The 20,473-nt window shown below is 39.3% G+C and overlaps 1 protein-coding gene across 3 annotated transcripts in view; it reads right to left on the bottom strand.

Annotated features, from left to right (window-relative positions):
• The window catches only part of ppp1r37 (protein phosphatase 1, regulatory subunit 37), a 56,755-nt gene that overhangs the window by 16,247 nt on the left and 20,035 nt on the right, over positions 1–20,473 (bottom strand). For all 3 annotated transcript variants that reach the window (XM_073853434.1, XM_073853433.1, XM_073853435.1), the window contains 3 exons: positions 19,746–19,843; positions 10,641–10,686; positions 8,771–8,871 (listed from right to left, as the gene is read on the bottom strand). In XM_073853434.1, coding sequence (XP_073709535.1) covers positions 8,771–8,871; positions 10,641–10,686; positions 19,746–19,843 — 245 coding nt within the window. The remainder of the gene's footprint in view (positions 1–8,770; positions 8,872–10,640; positions 10,687–19,745; positions 19,844–20,473) is intronic.

Here is a 20,473-nt window from a genome sequence, read left to right as displayed (position 1 = left end):
CCATCAAACGCAGCCAGTAGAAGAAGAGATCGCCTCAAACGGAAAGCGGGCTTCCTGCTTTGGCATTCACGCTAATAGTGTTGTAAATAACGTTCAGTTTCTTGCAAAAACGGATTGATTTGCTTCACAAGACGTCAATATGTCACACGGAGTTATGGGGGATTACTTTTGTATTAGATATATATGTTTAAAGTGGCGGATCGGTTGACTTGCATGACGGAGCACTGGGGTTTCTGCAAAATATCTTCTTTATTGGTTTACTGATGAAAAAACATATTGGATGGTGTAAGTGTTAGTAAATAAACTTGATTTTGAAAGTATGCTACCGTTTTATTACAGTTTGTTGAACTTCATTAATTCGTTCATTTATTTACGTTGTTTTATTTAAATGGCCAAAGTTACCCTTTACGTAATAAATAATTACTATGCTTCTAATTTCTGATACGGGAGTGTTTGTTTGTTAGAAAAATGTTAGGCTACCTTATTAAAAGTATTGCTGGTGTTTTGTTTCACTAATGCTGTTCTCGCAGCACGCGTGACATGCACGCCGCTACATACACACACAGATTCCTGCCTTTATTAAAGAGAAAAATATGTTCAGCCCCTCCTTCCGAAGCTTTGAATATTTGATTTGATTTCTACTAGAGCTTCGAAGCTCAAATGGTATTCGGAACAGTCCTAGTGCACACCCAAACATTAAATCATTTTAATTGAACAACAGACATGCAAGTCATTGCCTTTATGCGGTTAATTAATAAACAATCGGTATCGGCCTTTCTCGTGCTATTGCCGATATGCCGATGGTTTCAAATTCATCAAAAATCGGCCGATAAATATCGGCGGCCGATGCATCGGTGCATCACTAATATATATGGCCAGAAAAAAGCTATAACGTAAGACCCGAGCCTATCGCCCTATTCGCTGATGCGACTCACCTCGAGGCGTTGCCTCTGGCTCCGTCGCTGGGGCACTTGCTGGAGGTTTTACCACACTGTCAAATTCCCTGACAAGTCTTCTGGCCTGGTCGTACACAGCGTTTCTCTCATCCGCTTGAAACATCTTCAGTGACTTAAAACGGGGACAAAGAAAAGTTCCAAGCTTGTGGGTGATGCTGATGGACATTTTCTCGTTAAGCAGCTGCGTTGCCAATGCCCGAATATAAACCATGTACTCCGGATCACCGAATTGGGGCTCGCAGTGTTTCTTCAGTTTAAAAAACCAAAGCACGACCAGTTGAATAGTTGGATACTTATCACCCTCCATCTCTTCACTCGCAGTTTTAAAAGGCAACAAAAACTCAGTAACTGTGTTCAACACATCCAGCTGAATGCCATCAATTCTGTGGAGCTGATCTTTGTCCCTTAAGGCCTGTTGGATTTCACGGTACTGTTTAATGACTGACTGCATCATCGCAACTTTACTGTTCCATCGGGTTTCGCATTCCTGTGTCACGGTGTGTGGGAGCTGTCCCACAGTCCCCGATTTTTTCAGGTATCTGACAAGGCTTTTGCACTTCTCAATGGTATCACTCACGTCGCGCATGTATGCTGGTGTGTTCTCTTTAATATCAAACGTGTGTTTGAGAACGATGTTAATGACATGGGCTGCGCACGGTATCCACTTGTAGCTGCGAAGAGCAGCTTTTATGTTTGCGCCCTGGTCACTTACAAACATTACTTTTGATATGCGAGCAGGGTCAATACCAAAGTCATGCAGCTCCTTAATGATTTGGTCGTGGATGTTGTGCGCTGTCTTTTTAAGAGTAGAATCAAATTCAGCTGTGGTTATGACACGGCTCTCCAATTTCCAGTCGTCATTAATAAAGTGACCAGTAATCGCCGTGTATGCACGTTTGTTGTACTCATCAGTCCACATGTCAGTGGTAATAGCTATGCCACAATCCAGAGCTTTATTTATATTCTTTGAGAGGATTTCTTTTTTTTCTGTCGCGGTTGCTTTGGCTCTGTCGCAAACAGTTTGCCTGTGAGGGAGTACACTACTGGCATCCACACGCCCGTAACGTGAACCAATGTTAATTAGACACTGCGCTACGGCATGAAATCCATCTCCAGATACTATGTCGAAGGGCCGCAAATCTTGACAGCACAATTCAACACAAGCGTCTGTAACCTCGGACTTGACATGTGCCGGAACTTTACTTTTAAGAAAAGCGGTTATACTTTGAGACGTGTCATCCTTTTTCTTAGTCCCCCCACAAACATGCCTTGACATGCTGGAAGTGCCCGTTTTGTGGCTCTCGTGTTTGTACATTTTTTCACACGAGTTGCACTTAACGTAGCCGACACTGCTGTTGTCTCCTGCTGCAACTATTTCTGAAAACCGGTCCCAAACATTGGATTTTGTCGACTGACCTTCTTTTCTTCGAATTTTGTAAATTCCCGACCTTAGTTTCTCACGCACTTCGTCTTCCATCTTTATTTCTTTGATTTGTTGTTTTGGCTGTGGCGAGAGCTGCTTGCTTGGCGCTTGTGTGACGCGAAGCCAATCACTCAAGTTAGGTTGACTTGCTACGTTGGCCTACGTATCGCAACCTTATCAAAGAAGAACCACATAAAATATAAAATATATATTCCAAAATATTTATTATAGGCTATAGGAAATTGCACGCAACATACATGTTTTTTATATTTTGTTTTTAATGACCCGCCCCAACCCGCCCCGCAGTAAAGTGACAGTTTCTTTACCCGCCCCAACCCGACCCGCGGGTTACCCGCGGGACCCGCGGGTTATGAGACGACCCGCGCATCACTAATTTAATTGTCATTTATTTCAGAAATAAACTACTGTAAAAGGAATCTGTTGTTATTGATTCTTTGTGGAAGTCTACCGGAAGTTGCGCTTAGTCACAAGTTCCCTCATATCATCTCATATTTACATCACATCAAATGTCAAGAGATAACAGAGAGCCATATGAACATAACATCTTGACTGACAACAGGTGAAAAGACCACACGACACAGCTAACTGCTTAAAGTGCGTGTTGCAGGTTAACCACCACTGTCGATTAATAGGTACATAAATCACTCAAGATATGTATGTCATTTTTAAAATGTCTCATAAATGGTCTTAAAGACCACTTTTTTACGTTTTTGGTATTAACTTTTTTTTTACGCAATTCGGCGAAGACGTCACGTTGGGGAGAAGTGGAGAAAGCCTCAGCCAGAGCCATAGAGATAGATGAGACATTTATTGCTGTTTAATACTTACATATATAATTTGGAAATCATATATATACATCGTAGGAAATATATAATGTGGTATACTGCAAAGTTACCCTGCTAATTATTATTTATGATATATGTGGAGTTAAATAAAACTTCGCAAATCTGCTGATTTGATCCATTCATATCCTGACCACCAGGCTAGAGGATATTATCCTACACTACACAGGGAATTATGTTTTTTTTTTAAACATCCTTATTCCACACTTACTAGACTATCAAATAAAATCTCAAATATATTGTTTTGTGAAATAAAAGGATGCTTTGTTATATTGTTTATGCGATCATAACGAATCACACGATCATTTTATACACAGAAGCAGCGGTCAGCAGCTGCAGCACACTCGAATCCGACCGCATACATTACATACTGCAATAAGCAGGCGTTCGGTGTCTTTTTACATCAAATGATGTCAAAGGCTATGCCATTTGAGGAGGAACCGCTCATTGATCACCGTATTTTTATAAATCCTGTACATGGTTGGACCTGCCGAAAAGGTTGAGCAATTTTATATACTTTGTTGAACAGACTTGACATGCTGTTTGTGCTGACGATCGCATAAAGTTACACCCATTTGAGGCAGGATCATGGACCCCCTCAAGCCAGCACGTACGAGTATGTTAATTTTTGTTTACTTTCTACCTGAAGTTATGCTAACGTTATGCTATCTGGCTGTCTGCCTATCTCTCTATACTAGCCTATCCATCTGTCTGTCTGTCTGTCTGTCTGTCTGTCTATGTATTTATCTATAATCTGCGCCATCAGAACTGTACTTTATGCGGCTTTCACATAGGACGCGGTGCGCGTTGCGCTATGAAACCCATTCATTTCAATGGCTTGCGCCGCGCGAGGGCGGTTTGTTGTTGCGTCGAGCAAAGCGCAGGCGCAGGGAGCGCAGCTTGCGCTCACGCCACGGTCAAAGTTCAAAATAGTTTAACTTTTGCGCTGCGCTCTGTGACAATTACCCGCGCGGCCAATAGAAACGGGGCGTCCAAACAAAATGGACGAAGAGCTGCTTATACTCGGGTCTGGCCAGCAGAGCACAAGCGGCGAGCGCAGCGCACACCGCATCCTATGTGAAAGCCGCATTACTCGTCTCTATATAGACGGTTTCATCGGACGCACGTGATACACGTCTGGATCCGAAACTTACTTCCGGTTTCGTTTTTTTAATGGTCTAACTAGTTGCTAAACTCATCTCTTGAACAAATGCCTCGTCAAAAATAACAAATGTTTTGGTTTCCTATATAATCTATGTGTTGCTGTTGTTTTGCTTGTTATATAAATAAACTACGTTTAAAGTACTTTGTTGTTATTTATTATTCGCAGAGTTTACCGGAAGTTACTGCGGACCGTGACAGCCGCTTGTTTATGTTGTGACTGCTGAAACCGTCTATAGCAGTGTTCTTCAACCCTGGTCCTGGAGGACCCCCTTCCAGAATGTTTTAGATGTCTCCTTAATCAACACACCTGTTTTAACTTATCAGCTTGTTCGGGAGACATTCTGGAAGGAGGCTGATGAGTTGGCTCAGGTGTTTTAAATAAGGAGACATCTAAAACTTTCTGGAAGGGGGTCCTCCAGGACCAGGGTTGAAGAACACTGGTCTATAGTCACTCTCAATGCTCTCAAGGCGGCTTTGGTAAATTCTCTCCCCAGCGTGACGTCATACAGTGCGTTGTGGGGGAAAGGAGAATCATTGCAAACCGCTGTACTTTTAAGTATTATATTCCGTTTTGTGATACCCAACAACATAAAATACAATGAATAACAGTTTAAATGTTTAGCAACAAGCAAATTGTACAAATTTGTTGAAAAATTTAACCTGCAACACGCCCTTTAACATTAAATGATAGCAAAAGAGTTGCTTAATGTTGTGAAGCTTGTGCTTTGACTGTAGTGTTTCAAAGTACTCAAAGTGCATCTGGTGAAAAGGATTTCTTAAAGGTCACGTTCTTTCTGATCCTATTTTTTTAAACCCTAGTTAGTGTGTAATGTTGCTATGATCGCATAAATCAGGGGTGGGCATCGGGGGCCACAGTCCTGCAGAGTTTGGCTTCAGCCTTAATTAAACACACCTGACTGTCATTTCTAAACAGTCCTGAAGACTTCAATTCGATTTTTTCAGCTGTGTTTGATTGGGGTTGGAGCTGGACTCTACAAGGACACTGGCCCTCAGGACCAGGAGTTGCCCACCCCTGGCATAAATAAAACCTGTAAAATGATAAAGCTCAAAGTTCACTGCCAGGCAATTTATTTTCTTTAACAGAATTTCCCTTTCAAAGCCTACAGCAAACGACCGGTTAGGACTACAGCCCTTTACTTCCTGCTTTAATGACGTCACTAGAACAGTTTTTTGACCAAACTCCGCCCACAGGAATATGTCAGTCACCATCTAAGCTAACGACAAGCTAAGCTGCTATCGAATCACAACACCCTAAACAAGCCACAAAATCAGAACTCGTTACGTATTTCTGAAGGAGGGACTTCATAAAACAAGGAAGACATCAGCCTGTTTTGAGGACAGTGAAAACAACACTATACAGATAAGTAAATAATGTTAAAAATACCCCAGTTTTTTTACACGTGAACACGTTATATATCGTGCACTGTAAACACAATCAAAGAACAAAGAAAGAACAGGAGCTTTAAAAATAAAAGTAAATAGAAGTGATTAAGGTAAACTAAATCAAACACACCTTCAAGCTCTTTAATTTCTTATGCATCGTTTTTTTTTTGGACGTGACTCAAATGACCTACAGAAGCACATCGGCATTAAATTGGTCTGAGGTCATCTAAAGTATGGCGTGGTACTCCACCCTGAACACATACACATAATCCCACACACCCTGCAAACACAATGACTACACACAACGTTTCTCACTCACAGCAGAGGTGAGCGCTTTATGTGCTTAGAGGACACTGATGGGTTTTTACAGAGGGTTTGAAAATATTGAAGATGAAAAACACCAAATGAGCATTTACTACACAGAGCCAAATTTCACCGAGAAGCTAGGCAAAATCGCATACATTATGAACACATTATACTAAAGTATACACAATGTTTTTATGTGGGTTTCCAATCTCCATCTGAAAATGAAATGACTCCATCATCAAGACATTTATAAGTAAATGACTTCTGTTACAAGTGGTCAAGCTCTTTACTTAAATGGATAGTTTACCCAGAAATGCTTGTCATCATTTACTCACCCTCAATGACGGTAACCCACATAGTTGACCCATTGACTTTTATAGTAGGAAAACAAATATGGAAGCCAATGGGTGCCAACAACTATGTGGTTGACAATATTTATCAAAATGTTGTCTTTTGTATTCCACAGAATAAAGAAACTCATACAGGCTTAGAACAACATAAGGGTGAGTAAATGATGACCCATTTTTGGGTGAACCATCCCTTTATAAAGTGACTAACACCTCCTCTGCAGAGTTGCTGAATGAGCAAACATACATAGGTCTTACGCTGCATTATTTAGCAGTGTAAAGTGACTGGATTTTATTTCAACTTCCAGTTTTTCAGTGCAGACAGCTTTTGTTTTTACATACATTATGACGACATTAAAACCGGTTTATCCACGCTTGTCATTATTATTTTTGTGCCCACACTGTACTTTCTGCACCCAAGTAAAATGCGCTCGCGCCAACCTCTGCAAGCAAGCCAGGGCGCGATTATCAAACTGCGCCCCGGCAAACGGACAATGATCTTGGGGGTCAAACGCGCTTGGGTGGGGTTCGGTTTGGATAGTGTGTGTGCGCCCTAAGACAGTGATCCTAGACCAACCGTTATAGACAGTTTAAATCCCAAAGGCAGCAACTTTAAGCAGCAGGCAGTGGACTGGGCGAGATTTTACCACATATCATGCGGCATTTTAATTAAACTAAGTATACATACACACACATCAAAGAGCATTAGAGAACGTTTTTACACAGTACACTGAATCCTTTCACAAGAGTAAGAAAAATGCTGTTTAAATTGTGGTGTTGAGGAGTTTGTGTACACTATAGGACTTATGGTGAAATTAATGTGTTAATTAAAGCAAAGTCAACAAAGTATAGGAACGGCTGAATTTAGGTTTCCAGGGCCGTGTTTACATTGGACAAACAAACTGTATCAAAACAGTAAGAGCGTAATGCCTTACAGTAATAAAGTGCACATGCACACACTAACACACACACACACACGTACACACACAGGCATGCCGCAACCATAACTCAAAATGATAGACTTTTACCCACTAATTACTAACGAATTACAGCACTGACAAACATTTAGATTGTGTAACGGCACTGTTAAATGAAAACAAAACACTGCATCAATGCCACAAAAACAATAAGAGGTCGTAAAATGAGTTTAGTGAGGAACTCAAAGGCCGCATTCACACTGCATGTTTGAAGTGACTCAATTCCTTTATTTCCTCATGTAGCACAAATCGGATATGTAAGCAGGAAACAAGCGCACAGATTCCACATTCTCAGTTCGCTTTTTAGGCCAAATTCATATGCTGAAATAAATTGAATATTAATCGAATAAATGCATTCACGTTTGCAATGTAAGCAGAGAGATCTGGATATTCCCACGTCAAGACATGCATACGATTGACACCAACCACGATCAATCACATGACTCCTCTTCGCAGTGTAATGGAGGACAACGGCTCCACACATTTTATGTTTTGTTTCAAAAATAAAGGTGTATAATACTCAAACATTAATCATTTAATCTGTGTCCATTGCATATCGCAACATTTTACTCTCTCTGTGGTTTAATCTGTTCTGGGTCAGTACGTCTACCTTAAATAGTTTTGCCAAGTGTTTAGTATAAATGCAGATATGAGTTTAGCTAAAACTTTAACACACCTGCCTCAAAGTATCTAGGCTGCGTCCGAAACCGCATACTGTTCAGTAGGTACTGAATGAGATTACTTACTGACCGTTTAAACAGTAGGTACTGTATAATATGAATCCTGGTAGTATGAATGCGATTCGGACGTACTACATCCACCATGTTGCTAGATCACGTGACATACGTCGTCATCACGTCATGTCATTTCAGCGCGAAAACAACAGCATGCCTCGTCTTCTTCGTTGGATAACTCCTCTCCCGGGGCATCATGGGATAGTGAAGCGTCCATCGTATGCACGCTTCAAAATCTAACCGGAAGTAGTAGGTCATCTGGGTACTTTTCGCATACTGTTTTTGGAATACTATGTATTCGGACATACTACTCGCCTCGCCTACTGCTTTTCGCCTACTCTATAGTATGGAAGTAGCCAGTTTCGGACGCAGCACTAGTCTGCCTTGTAAGACCTTGATTAGCTGGATCAGGTGTGTTTGATTAGGGTTGGAATAAATCTCTGCAGAGACACCGGCCCTCCAGGAGCAGGAGTGGACACCCCTGATGTAAGCGGTTCGTCCAAAATAGAAAACTGATATAGTCAACAAATCGGAACTGGGCATCAAGATCTGCAGTGTAAATCGAGTCAAATTTGGAAGAAAAGAACAGAACGTACGTCCTCGTCCAGGTTGGTATGTTCCAGGTCTACCACTTTAAACTGGACCCTCTTAAAGATCTCCTCCAGAGATTCACAAGATTTGTAGTCTAGCTTCTCTCCTATACAGACATAAACAAAAAGAGATTGTAATACACACCAAATAACAATACACTTTCTTTACACACATACATTCTTTATTTATGCTGTAAAATACATCTGTGTGACAAAACAAAGTGTCTAAACAGAAAAACTTGTCCGCATATTCATGTTTTTTTGTGTGTGTTAAAGTTCCTGTTAGGGCTGTCATAATGATTAAATAATCGTGGTTGTTTGACATCATCGCAATGATTTTAGATCACCGCAATGATTGCATATCTCTCTAAATAACACAAGGGGGAGCTGCAGCACCTGTATAAGGTAAAGGAAGTGAAGGATGCTATTCTTAATGATCTGTAAATATATATATATATATTTTGCCGCCACTACAGTCATGTGGTTCAGTACTAATATGACCTTAGTAGGATTGGCTACTATTTAAGGCCTATTCTGGTATAGGCATATTATTTTGATTGCATTTTTATTTTCAGTTATTTTTCAGACACTTCTTTGTGTTTATTTCTTATGAAGAATTTTCAGTTTTTGAAAGATATTCATTAAGTAAGTAGATACCTTTAAATATGTGTTATGTGTATTAATATTTACTGCCAGGTAAACCTTGCAAAATACTTAATTAAATAATTACAACAATGTGTCAAAATTATTTCATGAACAAAATTTTTTTATGAGAATTAGAGACAATTTATTGTCATATCGTCAAAACCCTTAAACAGGCACTTAATCGTCATAATTTATTAGACAATTAACCGTCAGACGAATTTCATAACCGTGACAGCCATAGTTCCTGTCCCTTGCTGTGTGTTTACGAAGGTAGTGATTAGTGCGATGTGCTAACATCTATTTGTGGTGTTCAATTTTTAATTTTGTGGCGGACTGACAAATAAATGAATGTATGGGAAACACTGCATTCCAACGATGCTCGCTACCACTTTTTGTATTATGTCACAGCTGTAGACAGTGCAAATATAACGACAGCCTATAATCCCTCCCACTTTGAAGTGGTACTAAACTCAATGGAAAAGCTTACCAAACCAAAGTAAGGTGAGCTGACACGACCTGACCCGTAGGGTACTACGTAACAGAAAAGCGCCATAAGTGAACCGTGCCCGAGCCCACCCCTGCAACCGTTAACTAAACACTATTCAAACGAAGCAGGATTTGAGTGTCAAACGTGCATAAAATGAACCTCAGAAAATCATAAACCAGAAGAGCAATGCATGAATCAAACTCTCAAGACAGTTTCTAACAGTTCCCCACACAATATTTTGTATGATAGCTCTGCATGTGGGCAGAAACAAATCACACTGAACTGTAGAAAAAGTAAAGATTTTTTTAGTACCACTGAAAAATCCATGTAGCAAATGCTTGACTTAAAGGAAACGACTTGCATGCTCCTTAACTTTCATCTGCACTCTTTTGTTGCTCATCTACATAAAGCTAAACATTTCTTAACTTTGGGGAGTTGCTGGATGCGCCCACATCGCCATTACCCTCTCCAAAATATAAAAAATACTGAATACCGGTCGCTTTGTCTTTAAAATGCTCCTTTGACTTTGCTGCTGTATTACATACAGTAACTCTGACTCATTTGGGTGACAACGGACATCACAACAAACAGTTTGAAGACAAATCTCCACCCGTCTAAAGACACACACCATTTAACTACACAAACTAGAAAGGGAAATAAACTGGCCTCTACAGGTCAAACTCACCAAATGATGTGTTGTGTGTGTGTGTGTGTGTTGTGTGAGCGCATGAGTTTTCAGCTCACCTTTGAGGTCTAGGCACTCATTTCGCTGTGTCAGATCTTTTAAGTCCTGTTTAAAAAAAGAGATGGAGAAACAAAGTAAGAGACAAGATCAGATAATAAACACATCATTCTGATAGGATCACTGGTAACTGGCCCAGATCTTACAAAATTGCTGTACTTTAAGAAGTATGTGCCAATTTTTACTTGGTACCACCTCGTACAGTTAGTGGCAAGAAAAAGTATGTGAACCTTTTGGGATTTCATGGTTTTCAAAATAAATTTGTCATCAAATGTGATCAGTGGCCGGTTCAAGGCTGATCATAACCGTTTTAAGTATGTTACATAGAAAGGTAGATCAGTCTAATTTAAATTCAAATAATAAGACTGATTAGCCCTAACTAATTGCTAGTCAGTCAGAATCATTCTTAAGAAGCAGTCTTAACGTCACGGCTATGTTTATGCAACCGGCCACTGATCTTTACTTCATTTAAGTCAAGGGTATTGACAAACAATGTGTTTAAAAATAATAACACAAAAAATTACTGAGAACAACCAAAACACAAAATAGTGTTTGTGGAAAAAGTATGTGAACCTTTAAGTTAATGACCTCAATAAAGCTCACTGGAGTCCGTTTTTAGCACACCAGGAGTCTAGTTAAGATACGTTTGGAGGTGTGGACTACAGATACTTTGACTGATAAAAAACTCAAACTTCACTCAAAAGTTTGCTCTGCATAAGAACAACAAGCTTATGTAAGCCATGCCTTGCCAAAAAGAGCTTTCAGAGGAGCTATGATCAAGAATTGTTGCTTTACATAAAGCTGGAAAGACTTTAGAAATTGACCAGTCTACAGTTTGGCAAACAATCTACAACAAATGGAGACGCTTTGGGAGTGTTGCTACTCTAGAAAGAAGTCGGCGCTCAGTAAAAATGACATCAAGAGCACAACGAAGATTCATCAATGAGGTAAAGAAACAACGTCGAATGACAGCCAAAGATTAGAAGGCATCATTGGAACTTGCTAAACTTCTCTGTTCATGAGTCTCCTATACGTAAAACACTGAACAAGCAGGGGATCCACAGCAGGACACTACGAAGAAAGCCACTGCTTAGTAAAAAGTACATTGTTGCACGCCTGAAGTTTGCAAAATAACACATTGACACTCCACAGCAGTATTGGCAAAATGTTTTGTGGACTGATGAAACGAATATTGAACTATTTAGAAAAATACACAGCGCTACATCTGTCGTAGAGAGGGCACAGCATATAATCATGAAAACATCATCCCAACTGAAAAGTATCAGGGCCTGGCCAGCTTGCAATTATTGAGGGGAAGATGAATTCCCAAGTATATCAGACAATTCTTCAGGATAATGTGAGAATGTCTGTACGTCGGCTGATGCAACAGGCACATGACCCAAAACACAGGAGCAAGTCCACAACAGAATGGCTTCAGAAAAACAAAAAACACACTATATTTTATGGCGTAATAGCACTTTTGGGAGTAGTTCGACTCGCCTGAAAAGTCCACTCCCCTTCTCACTCTCTTAATGGGAGAGGGAGGGTGTTACTGCGCCGAGTCGAAGTACTCCCAAAAGTGCTATTACGCCATAAAATATAGTTCCTCTTTTAAATCCGCGTAGAAAAGCGCTAAGTTTTATTTTGTACCACCAAACTTGCTCGTATAACTACTTGTCTTAAATAGGAAAAACGTTGATGTGTTAGGTCACTTCTAACTTTATCTCTAAATGGTACCATTGAATGAATGGGGCTAAGCTAAATGCTATCAAAGCGTCGCAGCACGCTCCAGCGCTTACGTGCACGCACACAGATGATAGAGGGATGTATCAACAATTCTTAGTTAAGGTAATAACATATTTTAATATTGAAAATGAGTAGACTATTCCTTTAATACTAAGGGTTCACTTATTTTTTCCACTGCCATTTTAAATTTTGAATGAGGGTGTTCAATAAAGACCTGAAAGATCAGATTTTTTGAGTTATTATTTTTAGACACATCATGTTTGACAATACCCTTGACGATCAGATCACATTTTATGACAAATTTATTCAGAAAACCATACAATTCCAAAAGGTTCACATACTTAATTTTTGCCCCTGTATTTACACTACATAATCCATACAGTATTTTTTTCTAAATTGTATATAACTGTGTTAATAACTTTTGTCAGTTTGGTCAAAAATAAACATTACAAATCACAGCTTTATAACTTGGAAGGTGAAAAGTCAAATCAAGCACAATGCATTATGTGACACAGTACATACAGAAAGTACACATACTATATACTGCAGAAAAAGCGAGTAATATGCTAAACATGTGAGTTTTACAGGGTACTCGAGATGTGCGTTTGAAACCCGGAATCAGAACATGGTTACGTGCATGTTTGTGTTTGTACGTCCTTGATCATGTTCCTGCCTGAGAAAGCATTAGAACGCCAGGGGAAGTAACACATCTCAAGATTGCATTACACACCACCCTGCTGAACACCAGGAATTAAGATCAGAAATTATGTTGGGCTGGCGTAAACATTAACCGCTTTGGTAAACACTGATTTGCAGCAGAGGGACTGCTGCCCTAAACCTGATCTATGATCAGCACGGATGATAAGTTGGAATGACTCCCAAGCATTCAGTGTCACATTGGGACATTTAACACTGGCCTGCAAACAGCGTCTAACCATGAGCTTTATAATACTGCATGACGTCACTGAACTTTGTGTTAGTGCTGTTACACCAACCAACAGTGATCATCTTTATACCCAGGAATCCAATCTGCTGCATTAAGTATTGCAGCCCCATATAGTAGCCATGCTACTGTCTCAGTAGATAAAAAGTCCCTATCAAACAATTTTGACCTTTTGAAACAATGGTTCAGTTTTGTTGCGGATAAATAGAAAAAAAAAGCATTAAATCTTATTCCAAATAGTGGACGGGGAAGAGGAAATGAGAGGGAATCAGGAAATGACCCACCAGGCCATGCCACATAAACCAAAAATTTACAGAAGCATAAAATAAAATACTTATTATTAATATAAAGATGTATGTATTCTTCTGTAGCCAATTAAGGAAGAGAAACTCAAATCCGAAGGTCTCGATGGAGCGATAATTATACATTGCAGCTATTACAGTGTCTCTACGACATACAAGACTACTATGTTGTTAAAAAAAGGAAGTGAGGTATACATGATGTGACACTATTATGGGATAAATATCACACATGGCAAGTATGAATTTCTAAGGAGTTGGTCTGTATGTTATGTTATGAAAAATATGTTACACACAGCTGCGAGCATGGAAAAGATGTTTGTATTTCTGTTACTGACGGCATAAGATTCAACACAAAACTGTCAAAAGACACCCACTAGACATTTGACAAAAACCCAACACAGCTGAGTAATGCTGTTATGTCATGGTTAAAGATCTAGGCTAATTACCAAGTGGAAAGTGGTTCTGAGCCCACGACAAGCTATGAAATATTACCACGGTGACCAAGAGCTAGGAAATCAACCCAACCTTAGCTGTCCGATTTAAAAACAAACTGTAAATAACATGAACTAAAACTAACCAACTCCACAACACGACAACCCTACATACAGTTCACTGACTGTCTGATGAGTTCTGCACTCAAAATTAGCAAGTACCACAAGCTTTGATCTCATTGGCTAGCTTTATGCAACTTCCAGGTGTCCGTGTGCAGAGGCCTGCCTAAAGCTAGAAGTATAGTCACGTTTTAATAAATACGTGAGGGTCCTCGTACAGTTCACGTTATGCAAATTGTGTCATCAAAATAGTACACGTTCACTGTTCCCGCAACGGCAGATTTTGTAACCATGCACAAAAAGGTTACACATGCGCGTACAGGAGAGTGTAATGTGCAGTAGGGATGCACCGGTTGACCAGCCGTAAATCGGAACCGGACAGTTTTTGCTTATGATGCGCAATCGGTAAACCGGTGTTTTTTTTTTTGGTCTCACTCAACCATCTATGTCATGGTCTCATTTAACCACCTATGTTTGTAATGAATGTAGCCTATTTACTGCGCAGTTACTGCTGTTAATTTCAGATGGTTACAGTTATTGTTTTCAATAGCCAGAAACCAGTTTTAACCTGTTAAAAACCAAATAAACTTACCAAATATCAAAATCTTGTTTATGTATACTTTCATTAATTCTTGTTCGGTATCGGAATCAGTCAGTTTGCTTGTAAAAAAAATCTGAATCAGCCATAAAAAAATCATAACCGTGCATCTCTAGTGTGCAGCCAAGGAGATGCACTGCATTTTGCCACCATGCGCATGCATCGAATGTCTGCGTACATGTACGTACGAGTCAAATAAACGATGCTTTGCAAGGCTGTGCATTCTTACGTGCGCATACATTCGTGTCCATGTAAAAAACAAACTATACTCTGGGCTTAAGGGAAAACACCACTATTTTTCAATATTTTACTATGTTCTTACCTCAACTTAGACTAATTAACACATACCTATCTTTTTCAATGCATACACTTAAAGGAATAGTCTACTCATTTTCAATATTAAAATATGTTATAACCTAAATAAGAACTGTTGATACATCCCTCTATCATCTGTGTGCGTGCACGTAAGCGCTGGAGCGCGCTGCGACGCTTCGATAGCATTTAGCTTAGCCCCATTCATTCAATTGTACCATTTAGAGATAAAGTTAGAAGTGACCAAACACATCAACGTTTTTCCTATTTAAGACGAGTAGTTATACGAGCAAGTTTGGTGGTACAAAATAAAACGTAGTGCTTTTCTAAGCGATTTTAAAAGAGGAACTATATTTTTTTGGCGTAATAGCACTTTTGGGAGTACTTCAACTCGCCTGAAAAGTCCGCTCCCCTTCTCACTCTCATAATGGGAGAGGGAGGGTGTTACTGCGCCGAGTCGAAGTACTCCCAAAAGTGCTATTACGCCATAAAATATAGTTCCTCTTTTAAATCCGCTTAGAAAAGTGATACGTTTTATTTTGTACCACCAAACTTGCTCGTATAACTACTCGTCTTAAATAGGAAAAACGTTGATGTGCTTGGTCACTTCTAACTTTATCTCTAAATGGTACCATTGAATGAATGGGGCTAAGCTAAATGCTATCGAAGCGTCGCAGCGCGCTCCAGTGCTTACGTGCACGCACACAGATGATAGAGGGATGTATCAACAGTTCTTAGTTAAGGTAATAACATATTTTAATATTGAAAATTAGTAGACTATTCCTTTAACCTTTGTAAAGCGCGTTGAGAATGTGTTAGCATTTAGCCTAGCCCCATTCATTCCTTAAAATCCAAACAGGGATGAATTTAAAAGCCATCAAACACTTCCATGTTTTCCCTATTTAAAGACTGTTACATGAGTAGATACATGAGTAAGTATGGTGGCACAAAATAAAACGTGGTGATTTTTTAAGCAGATAAAAATGAGAACAATATTCTATGGCGGAAGAGCACTTGGTTTGCAGCACTTGGACCTTGGGAGCAGTAATATTGACAGAAGTTTGAGCGAGAGGTTGAGTAAGTCAGGAGTGATGATGTTACTGCGTGCCAAGGTCGAAGTGCTGTAAACTAAGTGCTCTTCCACCATACAATATAGTTTTCAGGACCTCAAAACGCAGCCGTGTAAACAAACAAACAAACAGCAAAGGACCTTTCCCGTTTATGGTAAACCACCTGCATAGGTAAAAAGAAAAAAAATTATAATTCAGGATGCAAAAATGCATTTAAAATGCATTCTCAATTAAACTCTGAATCATTATCACCTTGTTGCAATCACTCTCTCTCTCTTGTTGAGAGAGAGAGAGAGAAATCTGGCCACCTGCCACCCATGCAGAGTAAAGAAACATAAAGGTGCATTAATCTTCTCTGTTGCTCTCTCTCTCTCTCTAGCGCATTTCTTTTGCAGGCCTGTATGTGAAGTCATATTTCCAAGGGTGACTAAGCAATTAAGACAGAGGAACAGAAGAGCAGACAGAGGCGGTGGAAAAATACGTACATTTACACACAAGCAGTAATGGCCGGCTATTTCTGCTCTGGGGACTCCCAGTGGAAATTTACCACGATGTACTAAATTTAACAGACTGATGCCTTACAGCGTAACTATGTTATACAGAATGCTTAAGCGATGCTAACAAATTTCCTGCAGTAATAGGTACATGGCACACAGAAATTACAGCTGCAGACTAAGGTGAAGGATTGGAAAAGTTGGAAATGAGACTGGAAAGGGCAAAAAAAGGGGTGGAGAAGAGGAGCATGTGCTGGTTGGTGATCGACTGTGGGTGTTAGTTGGCATATATCTGCAAACATCAGATCATGATAACACAATCTCTCTTTCTGTTTGCCCTTCTGTTTGCTGTGACTCAGCTAGCAGCAGACGGGAGAATCTATCCTCTCTTCGATCAATCATGCAGTTTAAAGGGATCATGAAAGAATATATACACTTTTAAATCTATTGCTGTTCCCCTACATGCTCCAAAATCATAATTTCGCAGTGTTTCCCATTGGTGCAATTCAAATTTAGCAGTGTGTCCTGTTGGTGCATGCAGCATGTGCAGTGTTTCCCATACATTGATTTATTTGTGGTGGCCTACCACAGAATCAACACTGGCCCCCACAAATAGAATTTTCATGATTCCCATTTACATTTTTATTTCACTATTTAAAACAGCTTAATTCGGCTTAAAATATAATTTGAAAGAGTAGGAGTGAAACACATTTCAGGTGCCAACACTAGATCAAACGCAAACACGACATGATGACGTCACATATATGCTAATTAGCGGGTGACGTCATCACCACCACAGTCTCCTCAAAATCCTGTGGGAAACACTGACGTGTGTCATCACAAAGTGTCAGTCGTGAGCGCTAAGCCACGCCATTTTTAGAAATTACAAACCTGACAGCAATTAGTTACCCATTATTCACACATCTCCCTGGCGAATGCGCTGCCACAAATAAACTGGAAAAGACTGATTTAGTCTTCATTAATTGCATCTATGCCCTCTCTGACCCTCCCAAGTTAAACAGGGCTTTTAAATATGCTGTAACTGTAATAGGAAGCCTTAGTTAACTATTAACGGACAGGAAACATTCATGGTGAGCTAAGCTCCCACTAATGCTATATGTAAATAACAGTCTGGGAACCCATGATCTGTCAACATGGTGTGCGTGTCTATACCATCACAGACACACACGCTTATTTATGTCTACTGCAATGTTAACACAAGACCAACAAATTGTTTTCAACTTCAATATGGTATTGTGTTTCAGGCATGTGACTGGTTTAGATAGAGGTTGTTGAGGTTAAAAAGTTTGACTGACAGTAGACTGGGACTGCTTTGTGATCACAGTTCGAATGTAATCCAGCACACGTGAATGTAAGAGGCCAAACAAGGATACAGTAGAGATTACAAGTGCACACTATCAAGCAACACTTTGTTTATGCAGATCACGTGAGTGATGTATAGATGGACTCAAAAAAACAACCTATTAACAACCTATAATGCATTGCATGTCAGCAAAAATGTTCAATAATTATACATTAGGGTGAATCCAGATTAAGAAGGTGTCCAGCATCAGAATTTTTAAAAATCCCTTGAAGCCAATTTTTTTGAACATATATATGAACTTACTATAATCGTTATTTTTAGAGGATTTAAAAAATATTTCCTATATAATTATTTACATTTTTTTAGATTATCATTATCAAAAAATTATCATTACCGCAACATAACATTACATTAAACATATGCATTTACAAACTTATGTTTTGGTAATGAGAACTAAAAAGTTGTCTGGGTACTACGATAAACAAAATGTCGTAAACTTTTATCCGGAGAGAAAAAATAAGAACTGGTTACTTGGTAGCCATTTTGAGTGTCACAGTCAATTATGTCCCTTCCAACCATTTTTTTAAAAATGTAAGTTCCTTGAGGGTTTAAACAATGATTGAAAATTGTTGCGGAGGATGAGAAAATTGGCCTTGGACACATTTATATTCCTTATTATTGTCACTACATTTAACAATCACCAAATACCACATGTTTCTTTACATGTTTAAATGTTTATAGTATAACATGCACTGAAGCTTTTTATTTTTTAGATTTTTTAATTATAAATATTTCCATGTCAAAGAACCCAAATCCAGTCATGGACACGTTGCGGTAACGAAAAATTTCCCCTTAAATGTGGAAAAACCAACAAAATTGTTTTTTATGATGTCATTTGAAATCATGTGCAAAATAGTACACAAAGAGATGTTTATAACTGTGTGCTTATATTTTTTTTTTGATAGCATTTATTTTTATTATCGCAATGTTTCATGACACCTCGCAAGTCTAATTTCACGAGAGTCAGATATTTTAGTCAAACGTACAAAAACGTATAATTATTTATAAATAATGATACCCCAATCCCCATAACCCCAACATCACACAGAAGAAAGCAAACATTTGGATGAACTTTATCGTATAAACTAAATACTATACTACATACTAATGCACCACCATTTAAACAATCAAAAATGCATCAGAAAAATGTTTTTACATAATACATGTTATGCATGTTATGTTCAGTGTTTGTATCACATTTACGATGATGTCACAGCAGTAGAGGCAGCACAACACTAATGGTAAGTGTATAATCCCACCCACACATATAAGTGTAATCCCAAACATATAAGTGTATATAGGGCTGGGCGATATATATACAGAGCTGTACTTCACTGACAAGCTGGGCCATATCGCATTAATTATCGCAGGTGATACCTCCTCGATAATTAATGCAAAATTTCCCCGACTGTCAGCGAACTACGGCTCTGTGTAGTAAATGCAGCTCTATCTAAAAGCAGGTGATGGCGATTTACTACTAATCAAGGAACCAGCTTTACTGACGAGATGCGCATGACAATCCCCCGATATATATCGCCCAGCCCTACGTGTATAATGCAGGTACTAAACTGCAGTGGAAAAGCAAACAGAGATGAAGTAAAGCAAGCTGAGCCGCATTCAATGGAAAAACAACTTAAAGAATGGACTGAACTACTATAGCTAAACTCATACAACATGCTCTCTGAATGAATCTGTTTATTTTGTTACCTGTATCTGTTTGAGCACTTTGGGGACAGGTTTGCAGTTCAGTTTCTGGCATGCTTGTCTGTAGGCATTCAGAATCTCCTCCACAGTCACATTCTGGGCTGTAGGGACAAAACGACACAAGGTCAAAAGTCATGCAGAAGATTACAGTGTAAATCTAAATTAATATATCATCGTCTTTATTTTATTAGACAGTCGTGAAAGCTTGGGAATGATAATTCTTCATCCAGACTGAAGATTCAGTGTGTGTCTATTTGTAGTGTTTTGGCAAGAGTTTGAATGATGAAGGAAAACAGACAAGAGAAAGTGATCTGTTCTCATGGAGTCAGTTGGTAGATCAGTGCCCTGAGAGAAGTGTTTGCAATCCTCTGGCACTCTCAGTAAAGCCTTTGTATAACAGATGAACACACAGACTCAGAGAACCAACTGGTCTTGAGCTGAGCTCAGTCAGATGACTTCAACCCATTCAGACTTGTGCACTGGTGTGGTAGGGAGATCAAGACCCACACACACGCATGCACGCATACACACACGCACACTTTAGGAGAGTCAATTCAGGTGATCCAATCACATGAGCAGCTCTGAATACAGGTCAACAGGGTACAAATGTTTTGTATCTAATGACTCAAAATAGCACATTCAGAGGGAGTCAGTCATGTAACCACATTTGGAAAAACACATTTTTTAAATATGGTACAATATTACATTTAAAGTTACTCACGGAAGTACTC

The sequence above is a fragment of the Misgurnus anguillicaudatus genome, chromosome 15 (genome assembly GCF_027580225.2).
Source record: "Misgurnus anguillicaudatus chromosome 15, ASM2758022v2, whole genome shotgun sequence".
Lineage (NCBI taxonomy): Eukaryota > Metazoa > Chordata > Actinopteri > Cypriniformes > Cobitidae > Misgurnus > Misgurnus anguillicaudatus.
The sequence above is the reverse complement of the archived record's forward strand: the minus strand, read 5'-3'. Positions and strand labels throughout refer to the sequence as shown.